This window comes from Eptesicus fuscus, chromosome 9 (assembly GCF_027574615.1).
Source record: "Eptesicus fuscus isolate TK198812 chromosome 9, DD_ASM_mEF_20220401, whole genome shotgun sequence".
Classification (NCBI taxonomy): domain Eukaryota; kingdom Metazoa; phylum Chordata; class Mammalia; order Chiroptera; family Vespertilionidae; genus Eptesicus; species Eptesicus fuscus.
The window spans coordinates 26022200-26046219 of record NC_072481.1 but is presented as its reverse complement, the minus strand read 5'-3'; the positions used below and the strand labels follow the sequence as shown (position 1 = coordinate 26046219).

The 24020-nt window shown below is 41.7% G+C and overlaps 2 protein-coding genes across 5 annotated transcripts in view; one reads left to right on the top strand and one right to left on the bottom strand.

Annotated features, from left to right (window-relative positions):
- PPT1 (palmitoyl-protein thioesterase 1) overlaps positions 1 to 17266 on the top strand; it is a 33372-nt gene extending 16106 nt beyond the window's left edge. Inside the window, exons 6-9 of one of the 2 annotated variants that reach the window (XM_054721635.1) lie at positions 52 to 142; positions 1124 to 1222; positions 2479 to 2550; positions 17011 to 17266. In XM_054721635.1, the coding sequence (XP_054577610.1) occupies positions 52 to 142; positions 1124 to 1222; positions 2479 to 2550; positions 17011 to 17040 (292 nt within the window). In that variant the 3' untranslated portion in view covers positions 17041 to 17266. Of the gene's footprint in view, positions 1 to 51; positions 143 to 1123; positions 1223 to 2478; positions 2551 to 3965; positions 5440 to 17010 lie in introns of those variants that run through there. The other variant, XM_008151185.3, reaches the window with a different exon arrangement.
- CAP1 (cyclase associated actin cytoskeleton regulatory protein 1) overlaps positions 5497 to 24020 on the bottom strand; it is a 29982-nt gene continuing 11458 nt past the window's right edge. For 2 of the 3 annotated variants that reach the window (XM_054721633.1, XM_008151184.3), the window contains exons 2-13: positions 18850 to 18971; positions 18121 to 18221; positions 16070 to 16147; positions 14074 to 14217; positions 13888 to 13973; positions 11066 to 11171; positions 9575 to 9752; positions 8245 to 8429; positions 7947 to 8070; positions 7729 to 7811; positions 7256 to 7399; positions 5497 to 6655 (exon numbers count right to left, since the gene is read on the bottom strand). In XM_054721633.1, the coding sequence (XP_054577608.1) occupies positions 6572 to 6655; positions 7256 to 7399; positions 7729 to 7811; positions 7947 to 8070; positions 8245 to 8429; positions 9575 to 9752; positions 11066 to 11171; positions 13888 to 13973; positions 14074 to 14217; positions 16070 to 16147; positions 18121 to 18221; positions 18850 to 18961 (1425 nt within the window). In that variant the 5' untranslated portion in view covers positions 18962 to 18971 and the 3' untranslated portion in view covers positions 5497 to 6571. Of the gene's footprint in view, positions 6656 to 7255; positions 7400 to 7728; positions 7812 to 7946; positions 8071 to 8244; positions 8430 to 9574; positions 9753 to 11065; positions 11172 to 13887; positions 13974 to 14073; positions 14218 to 16069; positions 16148 to 18120; positions 18222 to 18849; positions 18975 to 24020 lie in introns of all 3 variants that reach the window. The other variant, XM_028160077.2, reaches the window with a different exon arrangement.

Sequence of the window (24020 nt, the reverse complement as noted above, 5' to 3'; positions counted from 1 at the left end):
TCCTAGTGACCTATGCAGAGGGGTCACCTTGATTTCTTTTTCCCCCTGCAGGCTGGTGCAAGCAGAATACTGGCACGACCCCATAAAGGAGGACATGTACCGCAACCACAGCATCTTCTTGGCAGATATTAATCAGGAGAGAGTAAGCATCCAAGCCAGGCTGCTGTTATGTATTCATTTTTCTATTTGGGACATTTATAAAAAGATCAGCAGTGACTGTTTACCCAAAGTATCCCAGACAACCCAGGAAACAGAAGTTCTGTTTCTAGGAAGGGAGCCAGCGATTCGGAGATTCAGTTCCTTTTAGGGAGGCTGAGGTCCATTTGGCTCTCTTCCCTTATGTCCTTTCCCTTTCCTAGTGTTGAAGCACGGTCAGCTCAGTGGGTTGCTGGCTGGTTTACTGAGGGAAGTCTTCCTGGTGGGTCTCTTTTGGGTCAAATTTTCACAGAAAAGAGATTTACTTAGAAGAGATACTGCAAAGGGGACTGTGTGTCCCAAACACAAGCATGATTTGGGAGATTCTGGTAAACTAGACGGCTTAATTTATATTGTGTTTATCTAGAGGTTTTTTAAATTTTCATATTATTTTAAATATGTTTTTTATTGATTTTAGAGAGGAAGGAAAAGAGAGAGGAAAAAACATTGATTGGTTACCTCCTGTACCCACCACAACCCTGGGGACTGAGTCCCCGCAACCAAGGCTTGTGCCCTGACTGGGAATCAAACCAGTGACCTTTCAGTGCATAGGACGATGCTCAACCAACTGATCCACACCAGCCAAGGGGGAAAAACAGTAGTATAGCAAAACCACTCAGAACTTGCAGCTTCTTATTTTGCCTTGGCTTTCTCTGGCTAGATGTCTTTAACCTATATGACGGGTACCTGTGGAGTGGAGTGACAAATTAATGATGGCACCTTGGTTGCTGGGGGCATGCCAGTCAGATAGGATGTTAAGAAAAAGGCTGTACAAGGTATATTCTGGGCAGGAAACTGAAAAAGCAGCCTGTATCATAGGAAAGAAACATGGTGGTCCAGGGTCAGGGAGACCAGAGCACTGAAAGGCTTTAATCCCCCTGCTGGAACCTGATGATGACTCTGAGATACTGCTGGCCTTTCCCTCCAGGGTGTCAATGAGTCCTACAAGAAAAACCTGATGGCCCTGAAGAAGTTTGTGATGGTGAAATTCCTCAATGATTCCATTGTGGACCCTGTGGATTCTGAGGTGAGACTGCTTGGGCAGGCCACAACAAGACAGACCATAGTAGAAAATGACTTTGGGGGAAAAACCTTAGTCCCGTCCACTTACCTTTGTGTAGAGCAGGGGTTCTTCACCTGAGGTCTATAAATGGGACACCACCCAGAATTGTATGCAAAGTGGTAACGTTGAATTCTCTGAGGGACTATAATTTTGATTAGATTTTCAAAGAGACCTGTGACCCCAGTTCAGAACCACCAGCCCAAAGTCTAAGTCCCTAAGGTTGACATTAAGGTCTGCCTTGACCTGGCTTCAACCTGTTTCTCCAACCTAATCTCCCTACACTATCCACTTTAGATTCTCTGATCACATTGTACTACTTGAAATGCCCCAAACTTGGCCTGTGCTTTTTCTCTTGTGTGCCTTTATTCAAGCTTTTCAGTCTCTTAGAATGCCCTTCCCTGGGCTTCTCCACCTGACAAGCTCCTATTTACCTTTCAAAGCCAAACTCAGATCACTTTCTCCATTTAGGATGCTATCCTATTTCAAGTAGAATCAGCCTGTATTACAGCACTCATCACATCAGACCACCAGGAACTAGCAAACCATGGCCTGCAGACCAAATCCAGCCTGCCACCTGCTTTTGAATGGCCCATGAACTAAGAATAGTTTCTACATTTTTAAGTTGTTGAAAAAGTAAAAAATATTTGATGAAGTGAAAATTATATGAAATTCAGATTTCAGTGTCCATAAATAAAATTCCATTGGAACACAGCCATACTCAAGTTTTAAAAAATATTGTCTGTGGCTGCTTTTGCATTACAATGACAGCATTGAGTCGTTACAACCATGTGGCTCTTAAAGCCAAAAATATTTTGTATGTGACCTTTATAGAAAAGTATGTTAAACAATTAGTTGTTTCTGTGCCTCATGAGATTAGAGATTTTTGAAAAACAGTGACCATATGTATTCATCTTTGAGTGTGTAGTTCAGCACAAGGATTTTCAGGGGTAGTTGCTCAATAATTATCGGAAGCAGAAATTTTGGGAAATTGGAAAGCTCTTTGGAAAAGAGCTCTTTGGAAAAGCTCTTTGGAAAAGAACTCATCTCTCAAGATCTACCCTTAAAAAAAAGATGACTCAAGACATATTCTATTTTTCCTCCTTACTACACCTTCATAACGTCGTTAGTTGGTTAGGCTTAGCTACCAGCCGGTCTTGAGTTAGTTTGGCAGTATATATGCCATGTGTGTGATCTGCGTATTTCTTCCTCCTTTCCTGCAGTGGTTTGGATTTTACAGAAGTGGCCAAGACAAGGAAACCATTCCCTTACAGAAGACCACTCTGTACACACAGGTAACTGGGTGGGGAGAGGTGCTGTCCTTTTCAGCTCCCGGCTCCTGAAGCTGCCAGGTTCTTGGGTGATAGACCCTGTCCTGTACACCCCAAAGCAGTAAGTGGTCGTGAGGCGTCTGACCCGTCTCGGTGAGGCTGGCTAGGCTGCTGACTGTTGCACTAGTGTGTTAGGTGCTGGTCTATAGAATCTACATCCTGAAGGTCGAAGGAACTGTACCTCATGGTTTTCAAGCATGTCCAAGGGACACATCCTTTCTTTCTAGCTCCTTCTCTCTGGTATAAAGGTTAGAACTGGCTTCTTTTGCTGAGATGCAGACTGGATCAAATCCAACAAGCCCCCTATGCATAATGAAAACAGGAGACAGGTGTTACTTTAAAACATTAATAGTCGTGGACGTGTTTTTAAATTAGGCACTGACAAGGGGAGCTCCTGCAGGAGGTAATGGGACTAGAGTTGTGAATTCTTTTTTTGCAGTAGATGTTTCTCAAGCAGAGGTCGCAGCATTTCACCACTTCCAGCTCCACATTCTAAAGATTTTATCTTGGAGATACACTCCCCAAAATGCACAAGTGCTGTGTCTGAGCCAATTGCCTTCTACTCGAATTTCTTTAAATTTCAGAAGCCTAGTCTCCTCTCTTGGCTTTTCTCTTACATTTGATGCCCCTCTTGGGTAAGAGGGAAGCTAGGGTCTGTTAAGTTTTGGAAATTACAACTTAAGAGCCTCCTTATTGTGAAACTCAAACTGATGGTAACCACAGAAGCAAGATTCTGATATTGTCATAACTGCTCATCTTCCCACCATATTTGTTCTGTGGCACATGGGCAATATTTTCAACTGCAAGATATGAAAGTGTCCCAGATTTGTTACCTAGGGGGTGGATGTTTTAAGTTATCGAGCTAATGTTCTCCTGTCTTTGGTTCAGTTCCACTTAACTGACATTTTGAGGCAGTTTTGTCCTCCAAAAGGTTTGGAAAACTTCAGAAAGCAAAATATAAAACTATAGAATAATCTCAACTGCATATAATTTTAATGCTTAGGGGAAAAAATAGGAGGTATCCTTTTTAGCATTTTTGACAATACACCTAAATTGTGATACCTAGGTAAAAGATTGCATTTTGAGAATATATCTCAACTAACATTTTTTTATTTATTTCAGAGAAGGGAGAGGGGTAGATAGAAACATCAATGATGAGACAGAGTAACTGCTCAGCTGCTTCCTGCACACCCCCTACTGGGGATTGAGCCTGCAACCCAGGCATGTGCCCTTGACTGGAATCGAACCCAGGACCCTTCAGTCCACAAGCCAACACTCTATCCACTGAGCCAAACTGGCCAGGGCTCAGCTAACATTTTACTTTTATTCCAAAACTTTCCAGTAAGCCTTTTGATTAATTATGGCATCTCTTTCTGCAGGACCGCTTGGGGCTAAGAGAAATGGACAATGCAGGAAAACTAGTATTCTTGGCTGTAGAAGGGGACCATCTTCAACTGTCTGAAGAATGGTTTTATGCCCATATCATACCCTTCCTTGAGTGAAACCTTTGCAATTTGCACCAGAGCTCAGGGAGCTGCCAGCACTTCCAAACTAGTGAAGACTGTTCCCTTCATGCCCAAGCCGGAGCACAGATCCAGCTTGCAACTAACCCTTTTCTCTCGTCATCATCTAACATGACCTACTCGGAAAGATCTAAGATCAAAATCTTATCCTTTGCCTCATCCTATCAGCATATGGTGTTGAATGCAAGTTTAATTAGTTAATAACCACAGAGATTATTTTACAACCATTTGATGTAGTCAAGCTGTCTCAGGAAATGTCTGCTGCAAGTCAGTGCCAGAACTGTGCCCAGGCCCAGAAGAGACTGAACAAACTAAAACAATGACATAGATTTTAAGGGCAAACACCTTTCTCATGTAAATCTAGCCACATTTCAAGCCAAGAGAGGCCAATACTTAGGCCTGAGGTATTCACAGACATGCTTTCTGTTTTGCTGGTGGGGATTTAACCAGTGCTTGCAAGAGTATTGCTTGAATGTTGCTAAATAATCTAAGGCTACCCTCCTCTCTTTGAGTATGTTTTCTTTTGTAGTGTCTTTAGCAATTATTAGACAAATTCCACTAGCCCACCATCTAGCTTCAGTAGCACTCTTTTGGTCTCAGATTGTGATAAATTAGTTGCTGAAATAAAAGGAGGGAAGTAACACCCAATTGGATTGTTTAAGGGAGGAAGTGTGGGTATTGCTTAACTTAGAAAGGGAGGTGAAGAAAAATGTAGAAATGGAAATGAAAACTGAGGAGGTGGTTCTTTCCATTCCATCCTTAATATGTCATCTCTTAATATGACTAGTGGTCTGGATTAAGTCACTTCTGTTACTGGTATTAACAGAGAATGGGAGGAAAACATGGAGATCAGGCTAATTTCCATTATGAAAAGCCGTATTTTCTAGTACACTCCAAACTTGTTTCAGATGTGTTCTGTGAAAAGAAAAAAAATTGTTTCCTCAAAAAGCTTGGGGAATATTGCACATGCCTTTTCTCCTTGGAGATCAACCCATATTAAGGACTTAGAATTCCTGTTATGTTAAAGAAAACTAACCTTATTCTACCATTCCCCACACTATTTGAGCAATCTGAACATGATAGCCCCAACTTCCCTGCCCGTGAAAACCTATCAAAACTGTTTTGGAAGACTAGTGCAGAATGTCAGTTTGGGGAAATGATTAGATACACATGGGAAAAGTATCTTGTTAGTGCTGTGATGTTTACCCTTTGTGATTTTTCCTACACTTAAGCCTTATTTTTCAACTAAAAGATGAGGCTTAAGGGCAAGAAATGGGGAGATGTGAAAAGAAATGTATGAGGTTGTCTAAAATAAAGAGTAGCTTCTTAACCTTCGTGTCATGTTTTCACTCTGTACAATAAATACCACAGGTAAATACTAAGCAAGTCTGGTATTAATTTTATTCTATTTTCTGTATAACTTTAAGTAAAGGTTTATTTCTGCAGGCCTCAGGAAATGGGTAGAAGTCACAGGACAATATCTCTTCCCACCAAAAAAAAGTTGCATATTTTGGTATGTGTTTGTCCTAGAGGGAAAAAACTGAAATTTTTATTAGCAATGCTGTGCAACGTTCTTATATAAAACCGAAAACCAGCCTACAGTGGAGATTGTAGTCCTTTGTTCAGGTGCCTGGACAGAAGCCAGAAGCTGTTGAGCATGACAGGGCAATGGAGACAGGGAAGATGGATGACAGGCACCTAGCATGGGAGGAAGGAATGCCAGATTCTTTAGAATGGTGTGTTTTTCCTTTTTTTTCCCCCTCTCTCTTTTTATGTCACCTCTAGGGAGGTGCTGGGCAGGGATCCCAGAGAAAGAAAGGGTTTAAGACTCTAAATTGGCCTGGGTGCAGGCACTGCCACAGCAGCTGGTACAGGAGAACCTATTGTCTCAGGTTCAGGTGGAGCCAAGAAGGAATGCAGAATAAAAGGAATACTTAGAGGAAACGATTTTGCTTGGAATGCTAGATGGCCAAGCTTCAGCCTTTGGTCCAATGCCTCACTTGTCAACATTGAAAAATTAGTCTGTTAGAAGAACCAGCTGGAATCATACCAGCTTCTGCTACCTCATGCTCATTGTTAGGAAAAGATTAACTTGTGTGAACTTTCTGAGCTGTTAATTCCTGGGGACTGCTTTGTTCGTCCCAAAAGACTATTGGTGGAATAATCCCCAAAGGCTGAAAGCAGAAACATGCCAGTCCTGGTCTGCAGTTCCTTAAGAACAGACTGGTGGTGTGGTTGAGCTGACAGGAAAGGCTGCCCCTTCCTGCAGAAGATAACTGACCTGCTATCCCACCCCAAATCTCAGCCTGAGGTATATTTCAGTGAAGGCAGGTAGCTGTGCTTCTCAAAGCAGAGAAGCAGTTTAAGAGCAGAAAGGTAGAGGGAATCTACAAAAGAACCGTCTTGATACAGATTTATCCCATGGTGTGAGGGAGAGGGCAAAGAACCCAGTGGCACTTCGCTTATCCAGCAATTTCTGTCACTGTGGTGACCAACTTCTTCCCATTCCATAGGGTCTTGAACTGCTCGGGGATGGGGAACTCATTCTGCAAATAAAGAAACAGGTTTAAATATGAGCTAAAATATAAGTTGGGATTCAGTCTTACACTTTTCTTCCAATGCTTATTTCCACTAAGCTCTGAGAGCAGGCAAAATGTAGCGAGAGAAACCAAACCCCCCTTAAAAGGCTATGTCACTGGCAGTGCCACCCACATCTTTTACTAACGCCTCCCCTACCACTGACACAATGGAGGAGCACTGCAGTGTAGGAATGAGGACAAAGGCTCCAAAGCCAGACAGATATACGTTTGATTCTGTTCCATACAGTTCACTGACAAGCGATGTTGAACAGACTGTTAAGCCTATGAAGCATAAATGAGAAGGCTTCATGGCACCAACTCAAGAGAGTGCTGTGCCGCATTCTCTTTCCTTTTTACTACCCTGAGCAGCTGCCCAACCTAAGCAAGGCAGATACTACCCTCCTCTGGAGCGCTACCTTGTGTGACTACGTCACACTTCTCTGTGCTTAAAGTATGTGTCGCTGAGTTTGACCCACTCAGGGCAGAATGCCCATCAACTCACTTTGTCTAATGTAAGAAGTCTTCAGTCCCTTCTGATCTTAATACTAAAAAGATCAAGAAACTTACAAAGTCTCCGCCTTCTGTAGGAATGAGGACATTCATCTCAGAAGATTTGGCACTGACGATCTCACAATCCAAGGAATTCTTGCTCAGATAAACGTGGCAGCCATCTGTTTTGTTGATGGAAATGGTTGGCACTTTACCCATTACCTACAGAGAACACCAAGAACACTAAGTCCAAGCAGTTTGGGGAGAATAACAAAAATTTACAGGAAAAGCTTCCACTGTTTCACATGATTTAACAACTACATGAAAAGCTTGCAGGTGCACAACAGATACTGGATACTTGGGGCAGGCAGGGATGGGTGCTGGAAAGAGCTCACTCTAGGAGCCAACTCCTTTCTGCCACATCCAAAGCAGCTCAGCTTACAGACTTTGTAGAATCAGATTCCCACCACAGCAACATCTGTGGGTCGGCTCTGTGTCTCTTTCAATTAATTCCTCAGGGACCAAAGGAAAAAGCCAAAATATCAAGTTACCTGAACTTTGACATCTCTACTATTGATTATCTCCACAATGCCCACTACGTCATCAAACACCAGACCGAGTTTCTTACAGTTATCTAGAAGAAAGGGAGCAGGTCAACAGTATAACTTTAAAGGAAAGTAATATATTTAAGAATCTTAAGAACAGGGTAGGCATGGTTCCGCCCTCTCAAACTCTAAAACAGAGCCTGCCTAGGACAACAAGAACTCACCTACTGTAATGGAGTTAATTTTGCCCTTGATGTGCAATGTCGTGTTGACACACTTGTATATGTAAGCCACCTGTTTCAGCTCTGTGTCATCAATCACCAGGTTAGAAACGTTCTCCTGATTTTCCTGATAAAGAGATACCCCTTTCAGCAATCTCATCACTAAGCACACACCATCCCCAAAACAGACTATCACAAACTTTCCTTCTGGCAATTTAAGTCAGAACCCTGCATTCATTTGGCTGTGCTCCATTAAAACCCCGTCCACTCCTTGTTCCGAGTCCCGGAATTATTAACTCACCACTCTCCACTTCTTGCCCTCCAGTTCAAGTAGAGCCGGCTCCTTCTTTGTGGCTGGTTTAGAGGATGGGTTAACTCCTGGTTTAGGTGCAGAGAATGGTTTGGGGCCACTTCGTACTGGACCACTCTGGGCCTTCAGGGCAGGGTTCTTGTGAGTCTTCATGTCATCAGATACATGTTTTAGGGCTGAAAGAACAACAAGCTGACTTGTTTCTGACCTTCATATCAGGGCTTTGGGCTGAGGCAATAACTTAGACTGATTCCTAACAAAAAATCAAAGTCAAAACTAGAGGCTTTGAGATGTTCTCTCAAAAGCAATTTTAGAGAAGCACCTTGATAATTTCTCTTTTACCCTAAGGTTAACTTACTTAGTTCCATTCAAAAAGATAAAACATGGCACATGTGTATGTATGGAGGGATAGAGCCTGCAACCTGATTCGTAGGTCGACCTGGCATGTGCCCTGACTAGGAATCGAACCATGACCTCCTGGTTCATAGGTTGATGCTCAATCACTGAGCCACGCCGGCTGGGCTATTTTAATTTTTTTTAATTTTAGGGAACAGATTCCATAATCACCCTCAGCAGGCTAACCCACTCCTTACTCCTGAACATGGCCAATCTACATAACCAATACTGACTGGCCTTTTTAGCTCCACCACTTCTGGTGGTAGTAGTTAAAATACTAGATTTTTCGTAAACTCTGCTTGGTTCACTGCAGAGATTTAATGACTGCATAGTATTTCATCAAGAGGATAAACTGCAATTAACAATTTCCCTTACTCTTGAATATTTAGGTTGTTACACCATTTTTAGCTATATTAATAATACTATAAAACTTGTTCTTTACTTTAGGTATCTTTTAGGTAGATCCCCAAAATAGGGCTGTATAATTTAGACTTCTGCCTGCTATATAAAAGAGTATCTACTTTCTCCACACCAACTTTAGGTAATTCTTATGCAAATTTTCCATGACTATTATATATCCTCCAAGGAAGTTAACCCCCAAAACAATGTCGTCCCAAGTAGACATGGAAAAGGCTCTGGGAAAAATTGCAGGCCCCATGCCTTGGCACAACATGGGACTCAATACATGCCACTTAATAAATCACTTTCCTCTAAAGAGTTGGCTTCCTCCAACTACAATCACCTAATCCCAATTTCCATTTAAGCCAACTTTGCTGTCCCTTTGGGCAACTTAATGTATATGACACCCCAAATTAATTCTACCATACACAAACCAGAGTTCTGCTTTACACAATGTCCAATCTCTAGTTGGTAAGGTTTGGCCCAAGCAACTTACTGTACCAACTCTTCTTGCCAAAGTACTCACCATGTGTGATGGCCTCCCCCTGATTAATCTGTGCAAACAGTGCCGAGCGTGAAGCAGAGTCATCTGACCCTGAACTGGTAGGCATTGGTGGGGGAGGTGGGCCTGGTGGTGGGGGAGGAGGACCTGATACAGCAGAGGGTCCAGATGGCAATCCACACAGTTCTTTAGCCACAGGCCCCTGGAACAATAAACACAAACAACAGTCATACTCTCTTTCCCCTCTGTACCATTTCCAACTGGGTCCTACATGTGTGCAAGATACACCCGATACAGTGATTAATAATAGTCAAGCTATCCAATAAAGCATGACTATTCCTTCTCACCCTTTCTCAGAGATCCAACTCAGCTCTTTTCAACCTTCACATTTTTCCTTTGGCCTCTAATCCAACTCTAAACCCATACTTCTAAAAATCTACTTAAGTGTGTCACCACTATCTCAGACTCAACAAGTACAAGACTGAGTTCTTCATCTCCTGCCCGCTCCCCTACCTATCTAATCACCACCTCATCTCTCTCAGTGAAAGACATCAGCACCCAAGCTTGACTGTTCAATCTTCCTTGAGTCTTCCAACCCCTCAATCTCATTAAATCTTCCTTGTATTTTGATTACATCTCCTACAAATTCTTTTGTAGCAGCCCCTAGCACTATGAACACTTACAAAGTCTGCGCATGTGCCCTTATCCCTAACCTGGAAACTGAGGCTCTCTTAAGGGCAAATCTGATCATTATCACTTTCTTGCTCAAATATCAATTATAATTATCACCTATTATCAAGTCTAAAAGTCTAAACCTACTTTCCTTCCCTGCCCTTTCTCCTAAAAGTCTGACTATCTTTCCTTACTGAAGTCAGAGATGACCAATTTTTCTGCATTTACTTTAGCTTTGCCATTTGCTAGTTTCCCCATTCCCCCCCTCCCCCGCTTCTCACTGCCTTATACTTGAAAAAGTCTCAGATCAGAGTATACCCCTTCAGTACAATCTCTCTCAGTGAGAATCATTCCTCTTTCTTATACTCTGTAGTGCAAAGCATGTCAAACTCGCAGCCGGCGGGCCACGTGCCTCGTTTATTTAAACCCACCGGTTGCAAGTTTGACATGCTTGCTGTAGTGTATAAGAAAGAGGAATGATTCTCACTGAGAGAGATTTAGTTTAATGATTTATATTGGGGTTTTGTACCTATATTTTTAAGTCTCAAGAGTACTGAAATAATGTAACTCATTCATCTGTCTCCCCTCCATCCCACTGTTCTCCACTCATGTTTACTGAAATAGAACAGAAATGAATATTCTCTGACTCTTGCTTTCTTAAGAAAAGAGTCAGAGAATATTCTTTTTTCCCTTTCCTTCTCTTTCTTTTTTCCCTTTCCTTCTCCTTTTTCTTTCTACCCTCCACTGAAAGACTAACATTGCTCTGGGACCTTGGTAGTGCCGAAGTCTAAGACACCTGTGGACCCCACCCTGGATGAGTAAAAAGAAAGAGGGTTCACTGACCGTTTTGCTCCAGGCCAGTCCGGTGGTATGGAACTCTTTAATGTAAGCCTGCAGCTCTGTCCATATACTCAAGTAAGTTTTAACCCACTCCACATGCTTCTTATCCCTGGAAAAATTAAAGCACTCATCACAGGCAGTCAGGGTACATTACAATAGTGATTCCAGAATCCCTCTCTGTGAGCTCACATCCTCCTGCCTGGTGTTCCTTAGGCTATGCTCAATAGCAGCTTTTCTATCATCACTGAGCTTTTCTTCTTCTTTTTTATTTATTTATTTATTTTTAAAAATATATTTTATTGATTTTTTACAGAGAGGAAGGGAGAGGGATAGAGAGTTAGAAACATCAATGAGAGAGAAACATCGATCAGCTGCCTCCTGCACACCCGCCACTGGGGATGTGCCCGCAACCAAGGCACGTGCCCTTGACCGGAATCAAACCTGGGACCCTTCAGTCCGCAGGCCGACGCTCTATCCTGAGCCAAACCGGTTTCGGCTTCTTCTTCTTTTTTAAACCTATTCCCTAATCAGACCAAAGTCCATTAGGATAGGCACTTCAGATTTTATCTTTCTCTTATAGCAGTATTATTCAAACTTTTTTAAAAAAAGTAGCAAAACTGTTGCCAGGCCGGTATGGCTCAGTGGTTGAGTATAGGCCCATAAACAGTTCGATTCCAGGTCAGGGCATATGCTGGGGTTGTAGACTTCATCCCCAGTTGGGGTGTGCAGGAGGTAGCTGATGGATGTTGAGGTTTCTTTCTCATCAATGTTCCTATCTCGCTCTCCCTTCCTTTCTCTAAAATCAATTAAAATATATATAGCCCAGCTGGCCAGCATGGCTCAATGGTTGAGCATCAATCTATAAACCAGGAGATCACAGTTCAATTCCTGGTCAGGTCATATGCCTGGGGTTGCAGGCTCGATCCCCAGTGCAGCGTGTGTGGTAGGCTGCCAGTCAATGATTCTCTCTCTTCATTTATGTTTCTAATTCTCTTTCTCGCTCTGAAATCAATTAAAAAATAAAAATAATATTTTTTTATAAATTAAAAGTAGCAAAACTGTTTTTTTCACAGACCTTAGGCAGAACCTAATACATAAAAACTGATTAAAGTAGTCATTCTGTGCATGAAGCCATAGTAGAGATCTTTCACTGTGAAAGCCATCATTGTGAAACTCTTGGACTTCAAGAAACTCGAAGACTCTATGACATAGTTCCTTATGTCAAAACTAGAGGCCCGGTGCACAAAATTCGCGCTCTTGGGGTAGGGGTGGGGCCCTCACAGTCCGGATTGCAAGAGGGCGCAGGCCAGGCTTACGGACCCCATCGGTGCATGATTGGGGCCGGGGAGGGATGCAGGAGGTTGGCCAGCCAGGGAGGGATTGCAGGAGGGCTCCAGGGCGTGTCCGGCCCATCTTGCTCAGTCCCAATCAGCCAGACCCCAGCAGCAAGCTAACCTACCAGTTTGAGCATCTGCCCCCTGGTGGTCAGTGCATGTCATAGCAAGCGGTTGAGCGGCCTTAGCGTATCATTAGCTTATTATGCTTTGATTGGCTGAATGGCCGACCGGATGACCGGACACTTAGCATATTAAGCTTTTATTATATAGGAAATGCACATACCCCCCCCCCCCAAAAAAAAAAAAAAAAAAAAAACTTCCCTTCAGGAGGAAATTGCATTGAAGTATGGTTCACATCTCATCTTCTTATATATGAGCTAGAAGACTTTATGGTTAGTTAGCACAGGACCTAATTTTTTCAACTGTAAAGTGAGGGGGTATAATCAAAACATGTGATGCTTAATTCCAGGTTGCTGGAAAGATCAAGGAGGTGCCTGGTATTCTTGGACATACTTCACACACATGAAGGCTTACTCCTTCACAAAGTAGTTACTCAACAAATGTTGGTTGATTTATGATGAACAGAAGGAAAGGAAAGGTTTGGGTAGCTATGCAGCTAAGTAATAGCTACCTGCAGTCACTCCATACAATGACTCCCCTTACTTAATACCTGCACTGGCCAGGTAGCCTTCCTCTCACTTTACCTGACCACATCAATAGTCAGGATAATTTCCTAGTAAATTTTACTAAAACTTTTGCCTTATCTAAACAGGCAAATTAGAAGGCATTAGTCCAGCCTTGGCCAGGTGGTTAAGTGAGTTGAAGCGTTATCCTGTACACCATAAGGTTGTGGATTCAATTCCCAATCAGTGCATGTATGAGGGGTAATAGATCGATGTTTTTTTCCTCTCTCCCCCCGACCTCTCTAAAAATCAATAAACATATCTTCAGCCCTACCCGGTTTAACTCAATGGATAGAGCATCGGCCTGTGGACTGAAGCATCCCAGGTTCAATTCCAGTCAAGGGTATATGCCTGGGTTGTGGGCTCGATCCCCAGTTGGGGGCATGCAGGAGGCAGTTGATCAATGACTCATCACTGATGTTTCTATCTCTCCCTCTCTGAAATCAATAAAAAATACATAAAAAAAAAAAGCAAGTTTAGAGCTTTAAAATAAATAAACATATTGCCAGGTTAGGATAAAAAAGGCATTAGTCCATCTTCAGCAAAACATCCTAAACCTGGAAAGGTATGCGTTAGAAAACTTTGGGCCTCTACAAACCCTGAGGAAGCAAAAGTGGAAGGAGAAACATTTCCAGCTTATAAATGCACCTTTTATGAGCCATTATCTACTAAACTTTCTAGAAAGCAGCCCTGAGACAGGAGAACTAACATAGCAGCCAAGGGCAGCCTTAACCCCAAAGCACTACTCCACAACCAGTATCCAACTGGGTTTGTCCTTTACCCCTTGAGGAATGGCTGAACTTACACATCTTTGTACTCCTTGAGGACTCGGTTTGTATAAAACATGGCAGCATCATTCATTTCTTTCACATAAGGACCAGGTTTGGGTGCCTAAGAAAGAGAAGCTGTCGGTGACTCAGAGCCTCTCCAGCCCTATCTCCTTACCTTTTTCATCCTATCCCTTCCCTCCCATGGAAGCTGAGCTGCTCACCACAGCCACCCAACCCAGGGCCTGGATACTTTCGCTGACAGCTGACAGGTGATTGAACAATTTGCTGCCTCGGTTCTTCTCCCGAAAGGTTATCGCTTCTTGGATCTGCTCTGAGATCGGAGCCAACAAATCAGAAAGCTTATTCTAGGAAAAGATGCAGAAAAAGATTCATGTTAGAGTCGTTCTGTAAAAGCTTTGTCAGCTCTATTCTGAAGGCAAGAATTCTTTATGGACTACAATGAGCATCCAAATAAACTTTGCATTCATTCTGCATAGATTCATATGGCTAAAATAGTGCTCCTCATCTCTCTCTCTTCATAGAGTTCCAACTTCTCAGGCTGAATTTTCATGATTAGGACTCACACTCTGGCTATATCACAAAATTCTACCATTTCAGCCTCTCTTCTGTTCCACTAATACGAGATACTGGTTCATTTCTGGGCTTTTACTCATAATGGTCTCTTCTTTTTCCATCTACTCAAATGCTCCTCATGCTTCATGAGGAACTGCCCTCCAACTCCAGTCACAATGGCCTCCTACAGCACTTACTGTCAGCATAACCAATTTTGGCACTGTATCACACACCAGCCCAAACTATTAATGACCCCATGCTTTGTCCTCCCACCCAACTCATTAATTCTTCAAAGACAAAAGCTTTGTCTTAACCCTCTTTTATAATCCTTACAGCCTTTCACACATTCCTAGCCATACAGCAGCTGCTAAGTAGAGATCTGTTGAATCAAATATAATTAGGGGGTTTGTCATTTGAGCAGGCAGCTTAGCAAAAAAGATGACTTGTGTTTCTGTGTTTTTATCCTTTCTCTAAAGCTCAGTTTTCTGAACATCTTAATTCTCAGTTCTTAGCAGTCTAGAGCAGAAGTCAACAAACTTTCTGTAAAGAGCCAGACAGCAAACATTCTGCAGTTTCTCAATTCTGCCATTGTAGTGCATAAAGCAGTTACAGAATGAACATGGCTGTGTCCCCCCAAAAAATTCATTTACAAAATAGGTGGCAGGCCAGATTTAGCCTGTGGGCTGTTGTTTGCCAGTCCCTAGTCTACAGCAAGGGAACTATAATAGTGTTTCAACTGTCTGATTTGTTTTAGAGAAAAGGTTTAAACAAAATGCTTTCACCATTCAAGTTACATTAATAATTGAAGTCTAATATATATAACATTATCTTACACTATTTTTTACATTATTTAGGCATGCCAAGGGTCCAAAGCTTTTAATATAACATTAGCAGGAGTTTTATTACCCATCTGCCCAGGAAAGCCAAATGCAAAAAGAAGAAACAAAACTGAAATCTTTGGCTCCAACAAAAATTTAAACTTTCTCTAATTTTTATACCTTGGCAGCATACAATTTTGAGGTAGAAGTAGAGTTAAAGGGGAGAAGCAGTACTTTAGAAGTTTTAGGATCTACACAGCATTACTAGAGTTCACTTCACAGTGAAGCAAGAGAACCATTCCCTGTGACCCAAAGGGCTTAGGGGACAATATAGTGAATTTAGCCTCAACGAAAAGGCTAAAAAAGGCTGTTTATTAAGAGAAGTAGCACCACTGTCTCTATGGAGCACGCCCACACTTTTCCCCCAGGTACATTTTCCTTGCCTTTATCTTTCTCCCAAGCTCCAAGGGCCCTTCTTTTGCCTCTGTTACTTGTTCCCTGAGCCCATTTCTTCTACAGCTCACTTCTCCTACCTCTCTAACTTTTAAAATAAACTTTCTCTTAAACAAAAAAAGGGAAGCAGCAAAGTCCCAGGGGTAACTACAATCCTAAGTAAAATGACAGAAGAAAAGCTAGTACAACTTGATAAATATCCAATGTCACAGTCCCAGAACTGGCAATGCAAGTCTGACTCTACTTCTGGATATTATTGTGATCATACACGAGCCTGGTAGGTTTATTTTAGCATGTTGTGATAGCTCAGCAGAAACTTCTCAACTTCTCCTGAACATCAAGCCAAAACAAAACCAACTAGTAGTGAACTTACACCTCCTGGCTGCTGGCACTGAGAGGCTGTAACCAAGAGAGCCCGCTCCAACTTCAGACCTGTATGGACCATCTCCGCCTGCCGGAAAGGAGAAGAAACAGCTATCAATGACACATTACAACTGGAGAGGTCCTGATAAGAATAACCTGAAACCTCCACTTCCATGCACTTTGGTAGCAACCTAGGCACTTCTGTTGCTTTCCTCGGGTATTCCAGATTCCAGGGACTGATGGCACCATTACATGTACCATTGCTCCTCTTGAACTAATCAGGGCCACATATCCAGGAAATGAAGATGAGGGCTAGCCTTGGATGAAATCAATTAAGTTAGCAACTGCACATGCAGTGTGATATGAAGTTCACCGAAAAATCCCTTCTGGCCTCTCACCAAAAAAACCGATCCTATTTTCTAAAAAAAGAAAAAGAGGTAGAAATATACACTGAGTGGCTAGATTATTATGATCTCTGAATGCATAATAATCTGGCCACTCAGTATACATATACATATACATACACACATACACACACACACACACACACACACACACACACACACACACACACATGAATTCGTGCATGGGTGGGGTCCGGCCAGCCTGGCCAGGGGGAGGAGACATGGGCGGTTGGCCGACCTGCCTGCTGGTCGAACTCCTGGTCGAGGGGACAATTTGTATATTAGCCTTTTATTATATAGGATATACATTGAGTGGCCAGATTATTATGTGTTCAGAGATCATAATAATCTGGCCACTCAGTGTAGGCAAAGGCCTAAATTTATGTCTAAAATTCTCAAGGTATTTACTCCTTTAGGTTAAAGCTATTTCTCAATGTTGGAACATGATCCATTCAGAGGTAATTAATCAAAATCAACTTTTTTTTTTTTTTAACATTTTATTTTTCAATTACAGTTTACATTCACTATTATTTTGTATTTCTTCCAGGTGAATCAAAATCAACTTAATGAGCCATAACCAGAATTTTATTAAATGAAATAGAACAAAATAAAACAAAACAGTAAGTACAGCACATTAGCTTGAAATTATTTCCCCCAACAACAAGTAAATGAAAGTGTAGTACAAGTAGTTATAAGGGCTATTTTGTGAACATATCTGTTACAAATATGTATTTTCTTATTGACGGTCATGGTCAAAAAAAGTATTTAAGAAACATGGGCTATAAGCACTATTAAAATATAAAATTAAAATAAGATAATATATTTCTTCTGGATTTGTTTTTTAAAAATATAAAAATGATACATGTTTTAAAATGTTTTCATATGTTAGACTATTTAAAGTAAAAATGCAAGCTTCTAACACCCCTATTTAAGGCCCAGTCCCATTCTCTAGAGCTAACACCACTGCCAATAGATGGTTTATAACAGGCTCAAAATAAATCTTCCAAAGATCAAGCAATCAGTCCTGCAGAAGGGTCAGGAAGATCCTAAACATGATTATTGCTTACAATGAATCACTCAAAAGACTAGAAAGAAGATTTTGGATCCCAAAGAGGGAGAGCAAATATATGTATACGAGCATCAGGTGGTGGTGACAAGTAGGTGGCAGCACATGAAGGGAAGTGGGTGGAGAGGTAACAGCAAATGAAGGGAGGTGGGTGGACAGGCACCTGTCATTGCCTACTTCATATTCCTGCTGTGGGGTAAGTGTGAAAATAACTCATATTAGCATAACCAGTAACTATCAAGCATAGTTTTATAAATGCTAAGTCATGATAATGACCTTTTTTTAATAAGCCACCATAGGCTTGGTTATATAACATGTTGGGATGAGACTGGTAGCAGTTTTCACCACAAAGATGAACAGAGCCATATTTGATGAACCAAGCAAGTTACCCATATAAAATAAGCCCACATAGAATATGTGATAAAAGCAGAAAAAATTTGAGGATGGTTCCAGTGTCTGGACTGAACTCCAGGCATGAGTTAGCTAGAAAGGAGGCGTGAGGGCTCTTAAACCAAGGATAAATAGGATCTGAAGAAAGCCATCAGTTTTTAAAAGGGGGGGGGGGGGGGGGGAAGGGCAAAACATCCTTACATGTTTCTGCACATCTCCTCCAATCTCTTTACTGATCTTCAAGTATTCTGCCACAGGCCCAGCAAGCAGTGAGTCAAATGCTTGCACATAAGGAACTGCTCCTGGTGAAGACAGTCACCAATAATCAGTCATGCATCAGAAAAATGACTTGTTAAAAGGCACTTCCATATAAAAGTGGAGAGGCAAGGCTATACAATGAACATGAGTCAGGAAACCTAGGTTCTAGTTCCAATATCTACCAACATAAACTGGTTGTGTTACCTTGACTAAGTCCTTTTTTCCTCTCTGAGCTTAATTTTATGTATAAAATGAAAATTTAAAAAATGATCCCCCAAGGTTCCTTTTGGCTCTAACACTCTATGACTCAATTGGTGCATATGCAAAATGGCCAATTTGCCAATCATTTGGGGAGAGGAAATTTTAATATCACCTGTCATTTGTCTTACACTGGAGTCATTTTGCTAAAGAACAGGAAACAGCACACAAGCAGGAAGTCTTGTGTTAAAATAACTTAACCACAGGCCTCCCTGCATAAGTCACTTCCTCTCTTATCTGTTCACAGCAATACGAATTACAGGCAATGAACTTTCTAGATTAAGCATTTTGGGAAGTTGGTTCCAAAGGAGAGAATACACTGAGAGAAAAAAATTTCAGGCCAACACTCTTAGGTCCCCTTAAAATATTTTCAGTTTTTACTCAAAATATTCTGCCAGGCTGTATGTTGCTTACCTTTTGGAGCACTGTCTCCGTACCCACAGTGCATGTCAGAGGCATGGGATACTGCCTCTAGGCGGCCGACAGCCTTCTCCAATCTTTCTACCAGATTTTGCATGTCAGCCATAATGCACCACCTGCTGAAACAGATAAAAAGTCATTTGTTGTTTTAATATTACATAGTACCTACCTAAGGAGAAGACAGAATACTTAGGGGTGAAGAGGATGCCAATTCTGAGGAACAGAATAATTTAATAATAAAATAAGATGGAAAAGAAGTCTAGAATATTTGCAAGATCATAAAGACCTCATTAAGCAAGAGAACTACCCAGGAAAAGGTGTTCACTGAAAGCAAATGTTTACTCACTCAAATACTTACTGAATATGCTATCACAAAATTTTAAATTTAGAATTTATAAAGTATAGTCACATATCTTGGTGTGTACCTTCCAACAACTATTCAGGGATGGAAGGAAAATTATTACACTCTTAAAGATAGGAAACTTAATTTCAGTGAAGTTAAATGGCTTGCCTATAGCCAGTATTCAAATTCAAATCTGGCTCTAAGTTCAATGTTTTTCCCTACAACTTCTTGCTGCCTGCATATGAATGCCCAAAATCAAGATGAAGAGGACATTTATCATGCCCTCAATAACAAAATATAATACAGAAGACTTGACATGTACACTAACAACTATAAAACAAATAGAAAAAATTTTTAAGGGGACCTAAGAGTGTTGCAGATAGAATAACAGGATTTCAGAGGGGGCAAGAGCATAGCATGGAGAAGCTGCCATTGGACCCAGGCTTCAAATGAGAATGGATAAGCTCTGGATACACAGTAGGGAAGAATAGACACATCCAGAAGAGCTTCATACAGATCTTTCACAAGTACGAGGATATTCACAGGTATTAATTTATCTGAACTAGTCTCAGTCAGTGTCTAATATCCTAAAAGAAAGTATGTTCCACCAGAGAAAAGTATCTTCTCTGACATGTTCCCTATTATATTCTACCATCTAGACCAGTGGTCAGCAAACTGTGGCTCGCGAGCCACATGCGGCTCTTCGGCCCCTTGACTCCAGTGTAAGAGCCCTTGAGTGTGGCTCTTCCACAAAAAACCACAGCCTGGGCGAGTCTATTTTGAAGTGGCGTTAGAAGAAGTTTAAAAAATTTGGCTCTCAAAAGAAATTTCAATCGTTGTACTGCTGATATTTGGCTATGCTGACTAATGAGTTTGCCGACCACTGATCTAGACCACTACCTGAGAGATAGAAGGTGTTCAATAAATATTTGTGAAGTTAATGAACTGTTAGTATAGCATGCCAAAACTCCAAAGGAACAAGTGTTCTGAAAGCTGCCCATATTATACATACAAATAAGTGTTAAATGTTATTAATATACATACAATGCTTGAGACCATAAGAGATCTAATAAAAATGTGAAATTTCTTTTTTTAAATATATTTTTATTGATTTCAGAGAGGAAGGGAAAGGGGGAGAAAGAGATAGAAACATCAATGATGAGAGAGAATCACTGATCAGCTGCCCTCTGCACTCCCCACATTAGGGATGAGCCTGCAACCCAGGCATGTGCCCTAACCGGGAAATCAAACCATGCATGACCTCCTGGTTCATAGGTTGACGCTCAATCACTGAACTATGCCGCTTGGGCAAAATCTGTGAAATTTCAATCAAAGCCTTGACTTGGAGGGATTCCATTTCAAAGAATTAATTAGTTCAGGTAACTGAAGCTGAATGAACTCAACTCCCTTGAAGCTGCCTAAAATGACCATAACAACTACAATTCCCCCAAAGATGACACGCCAGAATTTCTCAACTTAACACATTATCCTCTCTGTGGAAGAGATAACGTATCAGCTCAGATAACGTATCCCTGTCCATTCTTTCCTGTGTATGGGCTCCAGTCTCTCTGGGCCCGATGACTTCCAGAGAATGTTGTTTAAAAGAAAATCAAAGAAAAAAATAGAATGCAAACCAGATAAATCTTTCCTTTCTCTGGCCTGGAGATGCAGCAGAAGTCTCCAACTCTGTTCTACTCACAAATGGAGGAACTAGAAGCAGCCAATATACACTGAGTGGCCAGATTATTATGATCTCTGAACACATAATAATCTGGCCACTCCGTGTATATCCTATATAATAAAAGGCTAATATGCAAATTGTCCCCTCAACCAGGAGTTCAACCAGCAGGCAGGCCGGCCAACTGCCCATGTCCCCTCCCCCTGGCCAGGCTGGACGGACCCCACCCATGCACGAATTCATGCACTGGGCCTCTAAAATACACACACACACACACACACACACACACACACACACACACACTGAGTGGCCAGATTATTATGTGTTCTCAGATAATAATCTGGCCACTCAGTGTATTCTCCCTTATGTTATGCTACCATCACTTGAGTTCCTGAATTGCTGCCAATTCTGCATATTCTCCAGGGATAAACATATTATTTACCAACAAGATAAATCCCAGGGGGAAAGGTAGCAAATACAATAAACGCCCAAGCATTAATAGATACCACCTGTTCTAAAACATGTTCCCTTCATGCTCCCAAAATAGATGCTACAGGTTGAGACTAGTGTTAACACAGAAACACAATACAAGTGTCTCTAAAGACTTCCAGGATTGGTGAAGACACCAATCTTAAAAGCTTAATACAGCTTCATGGGATTTTGGCTCCTTTCTCTCCACCTATTTCACTTGTAACCTTTAACTGCTAAACAAGCTAGCTCTGCTAAATTAAGCAAAATGAAAGGAAGGGCAAAACAGCGATCATTTATAGCTAATCTCATCCTACCACTAACCAAATATAGAACAGCACTTAATTTTTTGTTTTTGGTGAGGGTAGGATGAAACGTGAGATGATATGGGAAAGAATGTCCAGAACTGAAGGGACCAAAAAGATACATCTTGTCTCACTGTCTACGCACTCATTCACATTCTTTGGGTGGTTGCATCCACTCCCAAACCTTCCACTATCATTATCCAGCCTGCTTGTTGAGTGGTACTGCCACAACCACCTATGGACTAACAACTCCCACAGCAGCTTATCTAGTGCAGGACATTCTTCTGGGATTCAGAATTTTAAATCCAGTTTCCTCCTAGACATCTATACCTCGATGTTTCAAAAGCATCTCAAGATGAAATGTCCAGTCCTAGCCGGTTTGGCTCAGTGGATAGAGGGTTGGCCTGCGGACTCAAGGGTCCCAGGTTCGATTCCGGTCAAGGGCATGCACCTTGGTTGTGGGCACATCCCCAGTAGGGGGTGTGCAGGAGGCAGCTGATTGATGTTTCTCTCTCATCGATGTTTCTAACTCTTTATCCCTCTCCCTTCCTCTCTGTAAAAAATCAATAAAAAATAAAAAAGATGAAATGTCCAAAACAGAAATAATTCCCATCTCCCACTCCCACTGTCTCAGTAATCCAGCACTACCATCAGTCACCTGATTGACCAAACTAGTAACCTGGGAACTGTTAGGCAGTCAAGTATAGAGGGTTCAGAGCATTGTCTTTAGAGAAGTCAGACAGATAGGGGTTTGAATAACAGCACTTGTTGGCTCTGTAACTATGAGTGTTATCAAACTTTCTGAGCCTCAGCTTCCTTATCTGTGTAATGGAGACCACAGTATGAAATCCAAGGGGCTGCAATGAGAATCAAGAGGAAAGGCATGGCCCTATCTGGTTTGGCTCAGTGGATAGAGCGTTGACCTGCAGACTGAAGGGTCCCAAGTTAGATTCCGATCAAGGGCATGTACCTCGGTTGGAGGCTCAATCCCTGGCCCTGGTCTGGACCATGTGGGAGACAACCAATCGATAAGAGATGTTTCATCTCTCTGCCCCTCCCTTCCAATATTTCTAAAAATCAATGGGAAGCCCTGGCTGGTTTTGCTCAGTGGATAGAGTGTCAGCCTTCAGACTAAAGGGTCCCAGGTTTGATTCTAGTCAAGGGCACATGCCCGGGTTGCAGGGTGTGTAGGAGGCAGCCAATCAAGGATTCTCTCTCATCATTGATGTTTCTCTCTCTCTCCCTCTTCCTTCCTCTCTGAAATCAATAAAAATAAATTTTTAAACATCAGTGGGAAATTACCCTTGGGTGAGGAATTAAAAAAAAAAAAAAAAAGAGGAAATGCATGTAGAGGTACTTGGCTCAGTCCTTAAAAATAGTAAGAATCCATAGATGTTAACTAAATTATCTTTTTCTGGCGGAAACCAATCACTGTTTCACTAATAGAGAGATGTATTGGACAGGAAGCCTGGAAGGCTGGTCAACAACCTTAATTGCTCTAACCACTCACCGTTTAGTTTATTTAGTTGAGGCATTGTTAGCTGAAGCGGCTTCCACCTCTGTTTGTCTTATGTAAATTTCTGTTATTTCCTGCCTAAGGGCTATGGGTGTTTCCCATAGCCTCAATAAAAGGGATAGCAAGACCAGAGCAGTGTGTAGTCCTCCCACTAGAGGTGGGCTCCCGCCTGGCCCCCAATATCGCCAAATTAATACTTTTCTAGTCTCTTTTCATTTGTGTGCAGCCTTCTCCAGAACCCGAACCCTGAACCACGCGGGACGTGAAAGGGGATCCCACATTTTTCCTTACTCCTCAAATCTAATCAGTCATCAAAACCTAAAGGCTCCATCTTTCATCATCCTGACTGACAAAAGAATTTATAACTTTTGCCAGATTGCAGTAACTTCCGTGCCAGTCTCCCAATTCTAGTAATACACTCTCTTTATCCAGTCTCCATATTACCATAGTGATCCTTCTTAAATGCAAATGTAATTATGATAGTCTTTTATTTAATACTATCCAATACTCCCCAGGGCATTCAGGGTAAAGTCCAAACAAGGTTTCCATAACCTGGAACCTGGTCCTGCTTTATCTCCTACAACTACAGTTTTATCTCTTGCCACACCTTTCCTCCACACAGTACAGTAATAATCCAGGACTACTAGCACTTTCCAGAAAGAGTCCTGCTTTCTCTCACTTCTGAGCCTTTATAATTCTATCCTCTTTGCTTGGTTGATTTCCCTTCCTAATCTGCCCTGTCTCAGACCTCCTACTGCCTTATAACACTTAGCTAAGGTGCTGCCTTCTCCAGGAAGCTTTTCTAGTTCAAATGCCTTTTCTTCTCAATCTGCCCCCTCTCCAGAACTCCTATGG